Raw genomic sequence first — 15014 nt, 5'->3', positions numbered from 1 at the left:
CTCAAGGTGAGTTTACTGAGTGATAAAAATACTCTTTCCAAGAAGGGCCAAGTGGGTATTTGTACCTCCAGGAAAGATGTGGTTAAACTTAGTTGTTGCCTTTTATTTCCAGTTTAAGCCCTTGTTTCTATTTCCAGCATCTCTCCTTATATTTAAACCAGTTTAGATTTCATAAAATGTCTCCTAAATTCAGTTTTGAAATTTAAATTTAATTGTTGGTTTCATTGAAATACAACATATATGTAAGTGCACAAATAAGAGTGTGACATAAATTATCACAAAGTCAAAACACTTGTATAACCAACATCTAGGCCAAGTAATAAAGTATTGCTAGTAACCCAGAAGTTTCCTTCATGTCTTCCTATCACTACCCCTTCTCTCTTTCAAAAGTAAATACTAGCCTGCCTTCTACTAGCATAGGTTGGTTTTTTCTGGCTTTGAACTTCATATAAATGGAATGATATAATATGCACTCTTTAGTGCTGGTTTTCTTTACATTGTTTTTTAAAACTGGCCATCATTTTTACATGTAACTGTGGCTTGTTTTTTTTTGTTGCTGCATAGTGTTTTACTGTATGAATATACTGCAGTTTATTATTTCTGCTGTTGGATGTTGGGCTGTTTCTAGTTTTGAGCTATAAATAATGTTTATATGAATACTCTCAAATTTAGTGCACATGTGCATGTGTTTCCATTGATTATATTCCTAGGAATGAACTTACTAGCTACACTGAGTGGCCAGATTATTATGATCTCTGAACGCATAATCTGGGCACTCAGTATATATCCTATATAATAAAAGGCTAATATGCAAATTGTCCTCTTGACCAGGAGTTCAACCAGCAGGCAGGCTGGCCAACCACCCATGTCCCCTCCCCCTGGCCAGGCTGGCTGGACCCCACCCATGCACGAATTCATGCACCGGGCCTCTAATACACACACACACACACACACACACTCTCTCTCTCTCTCTCTCTCTCTCTCTCTCTCTCTCTCTCTCTCTCTCTCTTTCTCTCTCTCTCTCTGAGGGGCCAGATTATTACGCATTCAGAGATCATAATAATCTGGCCACTCAGTGTATGTCTTAAAGCAGCGGTCCCCAACCTTTCGGATCTCACGGACCACCAGTGTTCCACGGACCACCGGTTGGTGACCGCTGTCTTAAAGGGTATGTATATTTTCAGCGTGGGTCAGTGAAGGCTGAAAGTGAATATGGTAAGTGTTCTAGTTCAGCAGTCGCCAAAAGTTACAAGAGTATTTAGTGGAGCCCTGGCCAGGTAGCTCAGTTGGTTAGAGCATTGTGAATCAATGAATGCATAAATAAGTGGAACAACAAAATCAGTGTTTTTCTCTCTCCCTCCCTCTCTCCCTTTCTCTCTAAAATCATTTTTTTTAAATATGTACAGGAAAGTAAGTTTTCTATTTCCTCTTCTGAATTTGTTGTTGTTGTTATTCCTGGCCCGAGGATATTTCTCCATTGGTTTTTAGGGAGAGTGGAAGAGAGAAGGAAAGGCTGAGGGAAACATCGATGTGAGAGAAGCACACCTACCTATTGGTTGCCTCCTGCATGAGCTCCAACCAGGGCCTGGGCCAGGAGGAGCCTGCAACCAAGGTACCTGCCTTTGACCAGAATCAAACCCGGGACCCTTTGGTCCACAGGCTGACGCCCTATCTACTGAGCCAAACTGACTAGGGCTCGATTTTCTTAATACCTTTTCAGAAGTACATACTCTATACATTTGCTTATATAAGTGTACATATTCCTTTTATGTAGGCATAAATGATAAAGTACTGTCTGTATATTATTTTTGCAGTTTGCTTTCTTCTCTCATTCTGTCTTGGATATCAGTTCACATAGTGTTTTCTCTGTTCTTTTTCTAATATACTTTCTGTTGTGGAACAATTGAGATTTACAGAAAAGCTGCTAAGATGGTACAGAGAGTTGCTGAGCACACATCACTGAGCTTCCTCTGTAGTGAACATCTTGCTGCTGTATACTGATGACAATGCCCTAGTCTTGTCACTGTGCTCAGTAAATCGTTGGCATGGGGTTTACTGGGAAGATTAACTAAATAATGACTTAAAATTTGCCCAGTTGTCATTTTTTATTTATATATATGTATATATACATACATACATATATATACACACACACACACACACACACACACACACACACACACACACACAGAGGAAGAGAGAGGGAGAGAGAGAGAGAGAAACATCAGTGATGAAAGAGAATGATTGATTGGCAAATTTGCCCAGTTTTTAATGAAAAGGGAAAAGCATTTGGTGTACTTAATAGTTGTTTGGGGATATACCTGAGATTGTATGATTAAAACATTTTTTAGCTTTAAAGAAAAATCTGTATTCTGCATTTTTAAAAAATATTAAATGCTGCATGTGTATTGTATTTTCAGCTTTAAAGAAACTCAATGATTTGAACAAATCACTAGCAGAACTTTGCCAGCAGAAGTTGTCTAATGACTTTAAGGCAGAAATAGGGCAACCTTGTTGTGCTTTTTTTTCAGGTAAGTTGCAGTTGGTGCAATCTTGACTTTACCAGAACCTTTTGTTTCTTGACATTCAACCCCTTTTTTTAAATTTAAATTTTTATTGAATGTATTGGGGTGACATTGCTTAATAAAATTATATGGGTTTCATCAACCCTTATTTTTAATGTCTATTTTCTTTCTGATGTTTAAGCAAATATTTTTTCACACTTGACATTAAGTGAATGCTTAAGATGTTTTTTCTTCTCTCTTTGACCAGGAACTTCCAAATAATACTTTCATACTTAAACTTGGTTAAATGCTTTTCTTTCCAAAATTTCTGATAATACTAAAATAAATTAGATAATGGAAAACCTGTCCACTGTAGATTTATTGTTTTTTCTGGTCACCTGTGCTTATTTATTTTGAAGATAAATTTAATGAAATATCTTAATTTCATTGCAAGACTTTTTCTATTTACTTTTTATATTGCTTTACTAATAACAATTAATATAATTTGTCAGTAGTAGTGAGAGTATTTTAAGTCTTCCAGATTAACAGACATGCTTACATTTACCTTTACATTCTGATAATTTAAGGATAGGTGATGAATGAAATCTTTATATTAGATGGAAAAGTGTGGTGCTATAAAAATTTTGGAGGTATTCTAAAAATTGATTTTGAGTATTCTTGTAGTGAATGAAAGCTAAAGGCATCATCTGTGGAAGAGAGCAGGTTTATTAGCTGCTAGACAAATGATGTCTTTTTCAAGATACACCTTCCATGTTATAACCTTTGTGTTAAACCTAGGTGATGGCAGTTGGTATCGTGCTTTAGTCAAGGAAATTGTACCGAATGGAAACATTAAAGTACATTTTGTGGATTATGGAAACATTGAAGAAGTTACTGCAGATGAACTCCAAATGATCCCCTCTGAATTCTTAACACTTCCATTTCAAGGGATACAGTGTTGGTTAGTAGGTATGATGTAGAGTAAGAAATTTTCTCTACTGTCTCCTAATACTTAGAGTGCATAAACATCTAAGTATTAATATCTATAATTTTAATATTTTGTGTAAGTTAGAAGATCTTACTTTATAATATAAAATTTCAAAATGTATTTTTAAAGATACTGGCCAGACTGCCTGTCGATGTCAGAGTAGGAAAGCAGCTGCTTTTCTGTACTGTGATGGGTGGGAAAATGGATGTCTTCTCATGAACGTATTTTGCTTCCAATAATTTATCCCAGAAAACTAATCCTGGAATTTTACAAAGTTCACCTACAAGGAAACTCATTCTACTGCTGTTAATAAAAGCAAATCAACCTAAATAGTAAGAGAAGATGGGTTAAATGATGCTCCATACAATGGATAATGGTAGTGTCTGGTTCATGGGGTTGTTGTGAGGATTAAAGGAATGTTCAGAACAGGGTCTGGCACTCAGAAGGTCCTATTTTACTGTTTGTTATTACATAGTCATTAAAAGGAGGTTAAATGTGTGTCATTGATATAAGAATTGTTCATGATTTAAGTGAAGAAAGCAGTTATAAGGAGATGCAGCATAGCATTGTAACTAAGAGGACGGACTCTGGGACCAGCTCTGCTCCCTCCCAGCCATGAGACCTCCACCGAACTGTTTAAACTCTGTGCTCTCATTTCGTCCCCTGCACAGTAACAGTACCTTCCTCAAAGAGATTCTATATAATAAAGAGCTAATATGCAAATGGTCCTCCCGCCTTCGAGCTGGGGCCGGGGGACCTGAGGCCGTGCCCCCCACCCCGGCACTGGGGAATCTGAGGCTGTGCCCCCCCGAGTCTCAGCGGGGCTTGACGGGGTACCTGAGGCTGCACCCCCAGCCCGGCAGGGCTTGATGTGGGACCTGAGGCTGTGCCCCCTGCCCGGCACCGGGCCTGGGGACCTGAGGCTGTGCCCCCCGCCCTGTGGGGCTTGATGGAGGTCGGGCCAGCTGGGTCTGGGTCTCACGTGATTTTGAGGCGTGGGTGGGCGGGGCCTTGACTCTGGGTCCTGCGGTGTCCCCCAGACTCACAGGAGGGAGATTTTCATATACATTTTACTAATTTTCTTTCACCTCTGATACTTCCATTATAGAGAAAGGGCAAATAGCAATATTAAAATATTTCCTCTAGTTAATTACCTTTTAATGTGCATGGATTTCATGTACCAGGCCACTAGTAAAAGTATAAAAAGCACTTCACAGTGTCTGGGCACTGTTATACCCATAATAGTTATTATTATTATAAATATTTATTTAAAAAAGAAATATGAGTATATATGTTCATGTGTGTATTTCCCTTAAAACTGTGGAAGGTTGGATACCAAAATGTTAACAGTGGTCTGTCTGGAAGCATAGATGCTTTTCATTTGTTCTTTTGCTTATCTGTTTTCTTTCTACTTAATTTACAGTAAGTATGTTTCAGATTATTGTTTTTAATTACTACGTTTTATGTCAGTGTTCTTAATATGTGGCCCCCAAACCAGATGCAGCAACATGAGAACTTAAAAATGCAGATTCTCATTCCCCACTCAAGACCTGCTACTAAATTGGAAACTCTTGGGTGGGGTCCCTAAATCTGTTTTAACAAGCCCTCTAGGTTATCCAGATGTACACTGAAGTTTGAGAATCACTGTTAAGAATAGGGTATAAGCCAAAATTAGCAAAGAAAAAGAATTCTTTGCTAAGTAGCTTAAAATGACATTTTGAAATTATTGGAAAACTCTTCACAAAGGTGAATTATGTGGTTGACATCTTTTTTTTTTTTTTTTTTTACTGGTATAATTGGTCACTCATCATTGTTTGTAACAGAACATAAAAATGGCTTCTAGCCAAAACCGGTTTGGCTCAGTGGATAGAGCGTCGGCCTGCGGACTCGAGGGTCCCAGGTTCGATTCCGGTCAAGGGCATGTACCTTGGTTGCGGGCACGTCCCCAGTGGGGGGCGTGCAGGAGGCAGCTGATCAATGTTTCTCTCTCATCGATGTTTCTGACTCTCTATCCCTCTCCCTTGCTCTCTTCCTCTCTGTAAAAAATCAATAAAATATATTTAAAAAAAAATGGCTTCTAAAAGTAATAATAGCCCTAGCTGGTTTGGCTCAGTGGATAGAGCGTTGGCCCGAGGACTGAAGGGTCCCAGGTTCAATTCTGGTCAAGGGCATATGCCTGGGTTGTGGGCTTGATCCCCAGTGTGGGGTGTGCCAAAGGCAGCTGATCAATGGTTCTTTCTCATCATTGATGTTTCTATCTCTTTCTCCCTCTCCCTTCCTCTCTGAAATCAATAAAAATATATTTTTAAAGAAGTTAAGAAGTAATAATTCTATTTTTGCCTATCGGGAAAATGCCAGGTAAAGACACATTAGGAGGAAAGGAAGGAAAGATACTGAGTGGTAAATTTGCAAATGCATTATTGGTAAGTCAGATATGCAGGGTGTATAGATACAGAATTGAGTATTGGCAAAAGATCTTCAACATTGCTGACCTGAAGCAAAAATACAGCGTGGCATATACTAGTAAGCCTAACCAATGGACAAAGACACCAGCGGGGTGAGGGCATGAGTGGGGGGGTGGGGGGCAAAGGGGGATAAGAACACATATGTAATACCTTAATCAATAAAGAAAATAAATACAGCACAGAATTCTTTTTAATGCTGTTCTGTATATATTTGCCAGATATACAGCCTAGAAACAAACACTGGACTAAGGAAGCCATAGCAAAATTTCAGATGTGCGTTGCAGGGATAAAACTCCAAGCCCGAGTGGTTGAAATCTCTGAAAATGGAGTGGGACTTGAGCTCACCGATCTCTCCACTTGTTATCCCAGAATAATTAGTGATATTCTCATTGAGGAACATCTGGTTATAAAAGCCAGTTCACCGCAGAAAGACTGGGCAACAAACAGACCTGTCAATAAACATGATCTTCAGGTTGAAACCCCAGGGCATCAAGGTAACATTTTTAAGCCATTTATTTATTTAAATTTGTGTTATCCTTTGTTTTCATAGGCTATGAAAATTTTTCTATTCTGAAGGATACAATTTTCCTGTAGAAATATGCTTTGTGGAGATAGATTAATGTAGATTTGTAATAGGCTATCTATAATAATAAAAGCTTAATATGCTAATTAGACCGGACATCCTTCTGGACGAAGCCGGGGCTGCAAGGGAAGCTGTGCAGGCAGCCAGGGAAAGGAAGGCCTACTCTGATGAATTTCATGCATCGGGCCTCTAGTTGAAGTTAATTTAATATTAATTTATTGAAACATGATGGTTTTTTTCAGCAAACACTGTACTCATTTTTAATATAGTTACTTATTAGGTAAACTTGCATCATACAGTTGTGTATCCCTTAATGTTTGAAGACATTTTAAGAATGATACTAAATATACTACAGAAGTGGAAATATATTACAGAAACACAATACTACAGGAGTGCAGTGGTTCAAGTGTTCTCATTACAGATTGGATATTTTTTTGTAACACCCACAAAATCCCTCAAATTGAATAGATTGTTTTATGAAAATACAGATATTTATTTTGGGAATTTGGGAATGTTGATGAAAAAAACTGAGTGAATAAAGACATTACTGGGAAAGAATATTGAATTGGACCTGTTTCATGGAGACCTGTGTTTGGTATGTTTTCAGCCATCTCTTTAGCTCAGCAGTGGAGGACAATAGAATTGCCAGTTGATAAAACTGTACAAGCCAGCATACTAGAAATCATAAACCCAAACTTATTTTATGCTCTGCCAAATGACATGCCGGGTAAGAAATTAAAATTTGAGACCCATTTATGCTAACCTTCTTAACTGTAAAATGAAAGTGCTTATCTGAACTCATTAGGAAATGGGGAGGAGGAGGGTAACGATTTTGTCTCACTCAAGGTTTTAAGGAAGAATTGATCTTATTAGCACTTCAGGCAGATTTACGAATAAAAGCGCAAGTGTGAACATAAATAGAATGCCCTGCATTCAGCACCTGTTCAGCCTAGACTTGATAATCTACAGTTTTTTATAACAAAACAATGTCTTGATTACTGTATAACTTCTTGTTTAAATGCATTGTGTTCAATTGTGTTTACCAAGTTAATGTTCAACAGCCAATTAAGAGAATTTTTTTTTAATCCTCACCGGAGGATATTTTTTCCATTGATTGTTTCAGAGTGGAAGAGAGGGAGAGGTGGGGCTGGGGCAGAGAGAGAGAGAGAGAGGAAGGAAGAGAGAGAAACAGAAACATGGACATGAGAGACACACATTGATTGGTTGCCTCCTGCTTGTGTGCTGACTGGGGCCCAGGATTGAACCTGCAACCGAGGTAATCAAACCTGTGACCCCTTTGGTCAGCAGGCTGACACTCTAACCACTGAACCACACCGGCCAGGGCCATTGAAGAATTTGAAACAAAACTTTTTTATATTCAAAGAGTACTTTGTGCCCTGGCCGGTTTGGCTCAGTGGATAGAGCGTCGGCCTGTGGACTGAGGTGTCCCAGGTTCGATTCCAGCCAAGGGCACATGCCCAGGTTGTGTGCTCAATCCCCAGTAGGGGGTGTGCAGGAGGCAGCCGATCAATGATTCTCTCTCATCATTGATGTTTCTATCTCTCTATCCCTCTCCCTTCCTCTCTGAAATCAATAAAGAAATATATTTAAATATAAAAAAAAGTACTTTGTATTCTGTCTGTAATCATAGTGTTACTGTATCTTTAGAAACTTAGAGAACGGTTTAAACTGGACCTAATCGTGAAGAAGAGTAGCGTATAAGTATTTTTAATTTTCCTTTTTTGTTTCTTGGAAGTTTACAATTAAGGCTTCTTGTCAGTGTTGTTTGAGTGTATCCTTATAGTGTAGAAGGTGAGTTAGTGCAAGTTGGGTGGTGGCTATTTCAAAATAATTTGCAGGTACTTAAAGGCTGAAGAAAATAAACCTTTGTTTCAAATTGTCAGACCTAGAATTGTGATACCAATAACTACTTAAATTTATCTCTAATATTACAAATAATTATCTTTAATCTGTAGAGTAGAAAGCAAGGGTTTAGGATTATTCAATCCTGATAACATATACTAGTAGTATGACAAATTGGAAGTATTTCTTTTATTAACTGGAGGCATACCTCAGAGATGATGCAGTTCAACTCCAGACCACGGCAATAAAGTGAATATAGCCCTAAAGCAAGTCGCACGAATTTTGCTTCCCAATGCATATAAAAATATTGTTTATACTATACTGTAGTCTATTAAGTATTCAATAGCTTTATTTCTAAAAAGATAATGTACATATCTTAATTGAAAAATACTTTATTGCTAAAAAAAAAATGCTGTCATCTGAGCCTTTAACAAGTTGTAAGCTTTTTGCTGGTGGAGGGTCTTACCTTCAGTTTGTAAAAAACACAATATCGGAAGCGCTATAGAACCAGGTATGCCTGTATAACACACTCTCTGCAAAGCACACCAAACAATTGTAAAAATACAGCTTAATAATTTTTCATAAGTGTGAATACCCTTGTATAGCAACCCCAAGCAAGACATTAGTCTCCACAGGCTTCCTTCTTGCCCCCTCCCACTATTGCATCCCTGCGGCACAAGATGACCAATAGGGTTTTATTTATTTTGTAAAAATAAATGTATATTTAAATACATACAGAGGGTTTTTTTTTGGTGATTAGATTTAACATTGTTTTGCATACTATAATAATAGTATTGAAAATTTTTTCACAAAAGATTGTTTTTATATATTTTAGAAGATCAGGAAAAACTGTATATATTGACAACTGAACTGTTAGTATATTGCAATGCTCAGACAAGGCGATCATCCTATAGACCAAGAGCTGGAGATGCGTGCTGCGCCCAATACACAAGTAAGATTCTTCTAGGGACAGTACTTTCCTGTTCTCTTTCACATGAGATGATGTGGGTCTTGTTATTTAAGATGCACATTTCATTTGGTTAGATAGAGAAATTAAATTAATTCAAATATTGGGGTTGTTCAGCTTTTCTGTTCCATAACCACAGTTATACTTAGGCAAGAGTAGGTAGAGATTTAAAAATCTGTCAGTACTTCTAGATAACCAGCTCTAGATGATAATACTCTATATGGTGGATCAATAGGTGTTTATCACTTAAACAGTACATTAGACATGTATATCAGAAAAGTTAAAACAGGGAATCATTTGGGGGTCTGGAATAGATTAATTCAATTTACATTATTTCTAATGGGGAAAAAATGATTCGGTTTTTGAACAAATCGCTTCTCGAATAGACTTCCGGAATGAATTAAGTTTGAGAAACTAAGTGATAATTTTTGGTTAGGTTAAGTATTCTCTATTACTCTAGTAGTGTTGTATAAACACTATTCACAGCTAGCCATGTGGTATACTATAATTAAATTTCTCTTTTGTAGTGTTTTTTGTTGTTACTAGTGTTCTGTATACTTTCACTAATTACCTCCAGTTCTCTGCATTAGTGTAAATTCAGTGAACACTTAATGTACTTTTATCAACTTTTATTGTATTCGAGGTGTCTTTAACCTTCTGAACTACTCCTTTCTAGACAGCTTGCCCTCCAGACCTGAGCCATCATCCAGGAATTTTCCCTTCTCCCTCATTCTGGGAGTTGTTTCAACACCACCCACCTGTGTTTCTTGGACTTCTCCCCCACCCCACCTTGTTGGCTAGATCTCCCCCTCAGTCATCGGGATCCCTTGTTTTCGGAATCCCTTACTTTTGATTTACTCTAATATTTGGGTATATTCCATCCTCCAGAAGCTGATAAAAGGTACATGTAAGATGAATTTTCTGTTACCTCTCATGTTTGAAAAATTCCATTATGTTTTCAGGTGATGATCTCTGGTACCGCGCTATTGTTCTGGTGGTGTCGGAGGCCGAGGTAAAAGTGATCTATGCGGACTATGGAAACGTGGAAACTCTGCCTCTTTGCAGAGTGCAGCCAATCTCTGCCAGCCACCTGGAACTTCCTTTCCAAATTATTAAGTGTTCGTTCGAAGGTAGACAAGTCACTTTCCAATTTGGGTGTCTCTGGGTTGTTGCTTTTCCTGTTAGTTCTATAGCTCTACGAGTAAGTCTGAATCAAATAGGTATTTCAAGTAACTGCCAAGATCTCTAAATATCAAGCAGAGTTTACAGAGAAATCTATCTTTTATTCTTTCTTTCATTCTCACAAAAACTATATTGAGTTGGTCCATCTTCGTTTTACAGATGGTTTCATAGAGTCCAGGTTCAGAGGTGGTTTTGCCCCAGGTTGCAAAACTAGGAAGTCGCAGGGCCAGGATGATTGGGGGTCGCCTGACTGCTCTTGTTGGAGGTCTTCCTGCTGTGTGACCGCTCTGTCTTCAGAGACGTTCAGATGACACTGCCCATAGTATTATCTGCATATGTTCAACTCTTCCCTTGGACTTGTATAAAGTGTGCTGAAGTATTACAGGAGATTTTTACTTACTCCCGATTTCTTTACCTGGAGGTCCCCGCTGATAAGAACACACTGATTGCCTCAGAGTCTGCTTTGGTTTTGACTCGGAGAGTTGGGAAACTGTTACTGTTTTCTTCTCCCACATGAATATATGTCCACAGAGGCAACCATTTGTCGGTTTGGACCCTCCAGACCTAGATTACTGCTTGACACACAACAGGGATCAATGAGTACTTAAGTTTTATTTTTTTAATGCAGCAAATAGCAGTAGTACATCAAAGCATACATAAACCTAGCTAAAATCAGTGAGCTTTTTCCTTACTATCCTTAGATAATTTAAATACTACCTTTTTAAAGGGACTTGAAGATTAACTCTAATATGTAATTTTTTCCAGGACTAATGGAATTGAATGGAAGCTGTTCTCAACTAGTAATAGAGCTACTAAAAAACTTCATGTTGAATCAGAATGTAACGCTTTCTGTAAAAGGAATCACTAAGAATGTTCATACCGTGTCGGTTGAGAAAAGCTCTGAGAACGGTGCTGTCAGTCTAACTGATAAGCTGGTGATGTATGGTCTGGCAAGAAACATCACATCTAAAAAGCAAAATGCTCTAAATAAAGGTATTTTTTCCAAGTGTAATAACAAATGTAAGTGTAATTAAGAATCGCTGTCAATTTAGTTGAACTCATCTTTCCGTACTCCCCGTGGCCACATTCCCCTCCTCCTCTGTGAGCCTAGTGGTAGGGCTCCAGATCCTGACGCCACCTCGAGGACCCCCCTGGATGGAAGCAGGCCACCCAGTCCAGACTGTCCTTAGATCAGGCTCAGCAGCATTGTCCATGAATTGATGCAAAGAATGTTTGAAATGTTGGGCATTCAAAGTTACTTCCAGTTTACTTTTGATCCTGGTGAAAGTGAAAAACACCCACGTTTTTTAGCTTGGGTCTTATGATATTTCATAAGATGATGATTTGGCAGGCCTGCCCTCAGCCAAAAAGAGATACCCCATGTATGAGAGGCAGAAGACCTAAAACCTTGGAGACGTGGGCATTAATTTGGTAAAATCCCTGGACACAGTTAAGATAGCATGGAAGCCCAAACAAAAAGTTAATTGATCAGCCCTAGCCAGTTTGGCTCAGTGAATAGAGCATTGGCCTGCAGACTGAAGGGTCCCAGGTTCAATTGTGGCCAAGGGCACATGCCTGGGTTGCGGGCTCGATCCCCAGTGGGGGGCGTGCGAGAGACAGCTGATCAATGATTCTCTCTCATCATTGATGTTTCTATCTCTCTCTACCTCTTCCTTCCTCTCTGAAATCAATAAAGAAACATATTTTTTTTAAAAAGTTAATTGATCAAGTCTTATGTGGTTGGAGCCCATGGCTGGGGAGGGGCAGATCTGCATATGTTCAGACTTTAGGATTTTTGTTATTTATATTGCATGTATGTGACCTAATGACTTTCTGCATTTGTTTTTAGAAAAGACAAACAGGATGAATTGCTGCTGCTCAGAATTACAGAAACAAGTGGGTAAAGTTTTCTTTAAGTGAAATTAACCTTTTAACATTTTGAGAAATTAAACGCTACTATTTTTTTCACCCATAGGTTGAAAAACATGAACAGATTCTTCTCTTCCTCTTAAACAATCCAACCAATCAAAATAAATTTATTGAAATGAAAAAGTTGTTAAGAAGTTAAGTAAGTAAAATTTGCTGTTTTTGCCACCTCTGTAACCAGTAGCCGGACACCTGCACCCTGTTCTCAGGGCAGAGCTGCTGGCGTGAAAGCTCTCTGCGAGGCTGTACTTTATTTTGTGAGCTAATGATCCGAGGCCTGGTTGTAATGTTTTGGCTGTTTTCCTAAGTTTTATTGGGTAATCTTCCTTTGACACTGCCAGTGGAACTGAGCCCAGGGGTATGTGTTCAGGTTGCAGCAAACTTTCCTAATGTTGTTTGATTTTTGGGAGTGTTCGTGTTGATATGTGGAGGGACTCGTAATAATTGCTGTGATGTAAAGTGTAGCCCAAAATACTTTGTGTCTAGATGTGAGATCAACTCTCACTTGTGTGCATTGCTATAACAGTGTTTAGCCTTTTTTAAAAAAATAAGTCTTTACTGATTTTTAGAGATCGAGGAAGGGAGAGGGATAGAGAGATAGAAACATTGATGAGAGAGAAACATCATCGATCTGCTGCCTCCTGCACACTCCCCACAGGGGATTGAACCTGCACCGAGGCATATGCTTTGACCAGGAATCAAACCGGTGACTTCTTGGTTCCTAGGTTGATGCTCAACCACTGAGCTACACTGGCCAGGATTTTAGCACTTGTTGTGAGGAGGTCCCAAGGGTTCAAGAATGAAAAATGGGCTGCACTTGATGGTATATTGCATTTCAAAACAAAACATACGCCTTTCTTTTGGCTGTGGCGATTCTAGTGGTTAAAAGACAAAATTGGTGCGTTTTAAACAATAGTTCCCCTGCTGTTATTCCCTGTTACTATCTGGGATCCTTTGTTCTAAAATAGTCCTCAGAAATAATTTGTGATCAGTAAACAGCCAGTTGGAAGTTGTCCTTACCACTTAATTCAAAGAGATATAATTCCAGCCAAAAGCAAAGGATCTTTTGACTGTTTTAATGTGTGCACTCTGGTTGGTTGAAGTGTAGTTTATATCAGACCTTTTGCAAACAGCTTGTACTGGTCTTTGTGGGTCTCTGTGGGCGTGACAGTCCTCAAGTAGGTAACTGCTGGGCTCAAACATTCTCCTTACTATGGTTTTGTTTCTGTTTTTAAGAAAGTATAGCCAAGTTCTAAGGTAAATGTCATTAATGCAAGATCAACAGTTTTGATTCTCATGATTTAGTTCCTTTACAAGTTTTGGTTTGTTTTTAACAAATGCTGACTTAAAATTGCAATGACAACTTTCAGTGCTTTCTCATGCATTGAGTTGTAATACTAACTGCTTTTTGTGTACTTGGGTTTAAAATCATTAATGATACTTCTAATTTCATAGATTAAGGAACATGCAAAGACATGAACTTCTGGAATTTAGTGCTAGTGCCAGTCAAGTTGATGAACTTGCATGCTCTGTTACTTTTCATTTGTGTATATGCTTTTTTCTAAAGATTGCGGAGAATGCTTACACACACTTCAGATGAAACCTGTATTTTCTGTTGTTTCTGAATAGATTGAAGACATTACTTTTTTAAAAAAAACCACTTGATTTAAAGCATAGTAGTTGAATTGACTTTTCTTCTACTGTGGGAATAAATACATATTCTATCTACATTTGAATACACTGTAATACCATATATTTGGGCGGTGCTTTATTTAAAAGGGACTTTTACATCTAGTCCCATAGTTCATCTTCACAGCACCCTTGAAAAGAAAGTACGACCCCATTTTATAGGTGAGGAGGCTGAGGCTCAGAGAGGTTAAATGGTTGCCCAGAATCACACAGCCTGGAAAGTAGGTCTTCTGACTCAAAGCTGACTTCTCTCTGCTGCCCCCTGCTTCTTACCTGTCTGCTGTGCTACAATATCTTTTCAGGTTCCATCAATCTGAAGTGCATGAAACTATGTTTATATTATTAGAAAAAATTACATACATGGTTACTTAGGTATATTTCCTGCATTCTAGTGAAAATGTAGTTGAATATTTAATACTTTAAGTTATTCTTCCTAGAGATAGAGAAAATGTTTTAATTTTGTTTCATCATCTCTGGAGAAATTTGTTTTAATTTGTTAGTAATTGTAGGAGTGATGTGGTGCTGAGAACATAAAACTAACCTTTTGCTCAAAAGTGATAAATACGTACTTCAGCATACAAGTTAATGTAAACTATTTTTAGAGTTGAAGGCGAGTGTAAACAGCTGTATTTTATGTTTGTGAAGGGGGAGTACAAGCAGCTATAATTAACACATTACACTGTTATGGTAGTGGTTAATTTTTTAACTGGCAGTTAAAAGTGAATATTTGTTTTGCTTGTACCTAAGATAGAAATTAAGAACCACGGTGACCAAGTTTTTATATATGGCATAATGATAGTTGATTTTTCTCTTTCAGAAACAGTCTGTTGGAAATAAACACTTATGA

At 38.2% G+C, this 15014-nt stretch overlaps 1 protein-coding gene across 8 annotated transcripts in view; it reads left to right on the top strand.

Annotated features, from left to right (window-relative positions):
- The window catches only part of TDRD1 (tudor domain containing 1), a gene marked incomplete at both ends in the record, with an annotated part of 33853 nt that extends 18839 nt beyond the window's left edge, over positions 1 to 15014 (top strand). For 2 of the 8 annotated variants that reach the window (XM_080688412.1, XM_080688409.1), the window contains 9 exons: positions 2421 to 2531; positions 3303 to 3473; positions 6176 to 6451; positions 7148 to 7267; positions 9239 to 9355; positions 10333 to 10500; positions 11318 to 11545; positions 12402 to 12448; positions 12528 to 12620. In XM_080688412.1, the coding sequence (XP_080544538.1) occupies positions 2421 to 2531; positions 3303 to 3473; positions 6176 to 6451; positions 7148 to 7267; positions 9239 to 9355; positions 10333 to 10500; positions 11318 to 11545; positions 12402 to 12448; positions 12528 to 12620 (1331 nt within the window). Of the gene's footprint in view, positions 1 to 2420; positions 2532 to 3302; positions 3474 to 6175; positions 6452 to 7147; positions 7268 to 9238; positions 9356 to 10332; positions 10501 to 11317; positions 11546 to 12401; positions 12449 to 12527; positions 12621 to 14984 lie in introns of those variants that run through there. The other 6 variants (XM_080688416.1, XM_080688413.1, XM_080688411.1 and 3 more) reach the window with 5 other exon arrangements.

Source organism: Plecotus auritus, assembly GCF_963455305.1.
Source record: "Plecotus auritus genome assembly, chromosome: 9".
Taxonomy (NCBI): Eukaryota; Metazoa; Chordata; class Mammalia; order Chiroptera; family Vespertilionidae; genus Plecotus; species Plecotus auritus.
The sequence above is the reverse complement of the archived record's forward strand: the minus strand, read 5'-3'. Positions and strand labels throughout refer to the sequence as shown.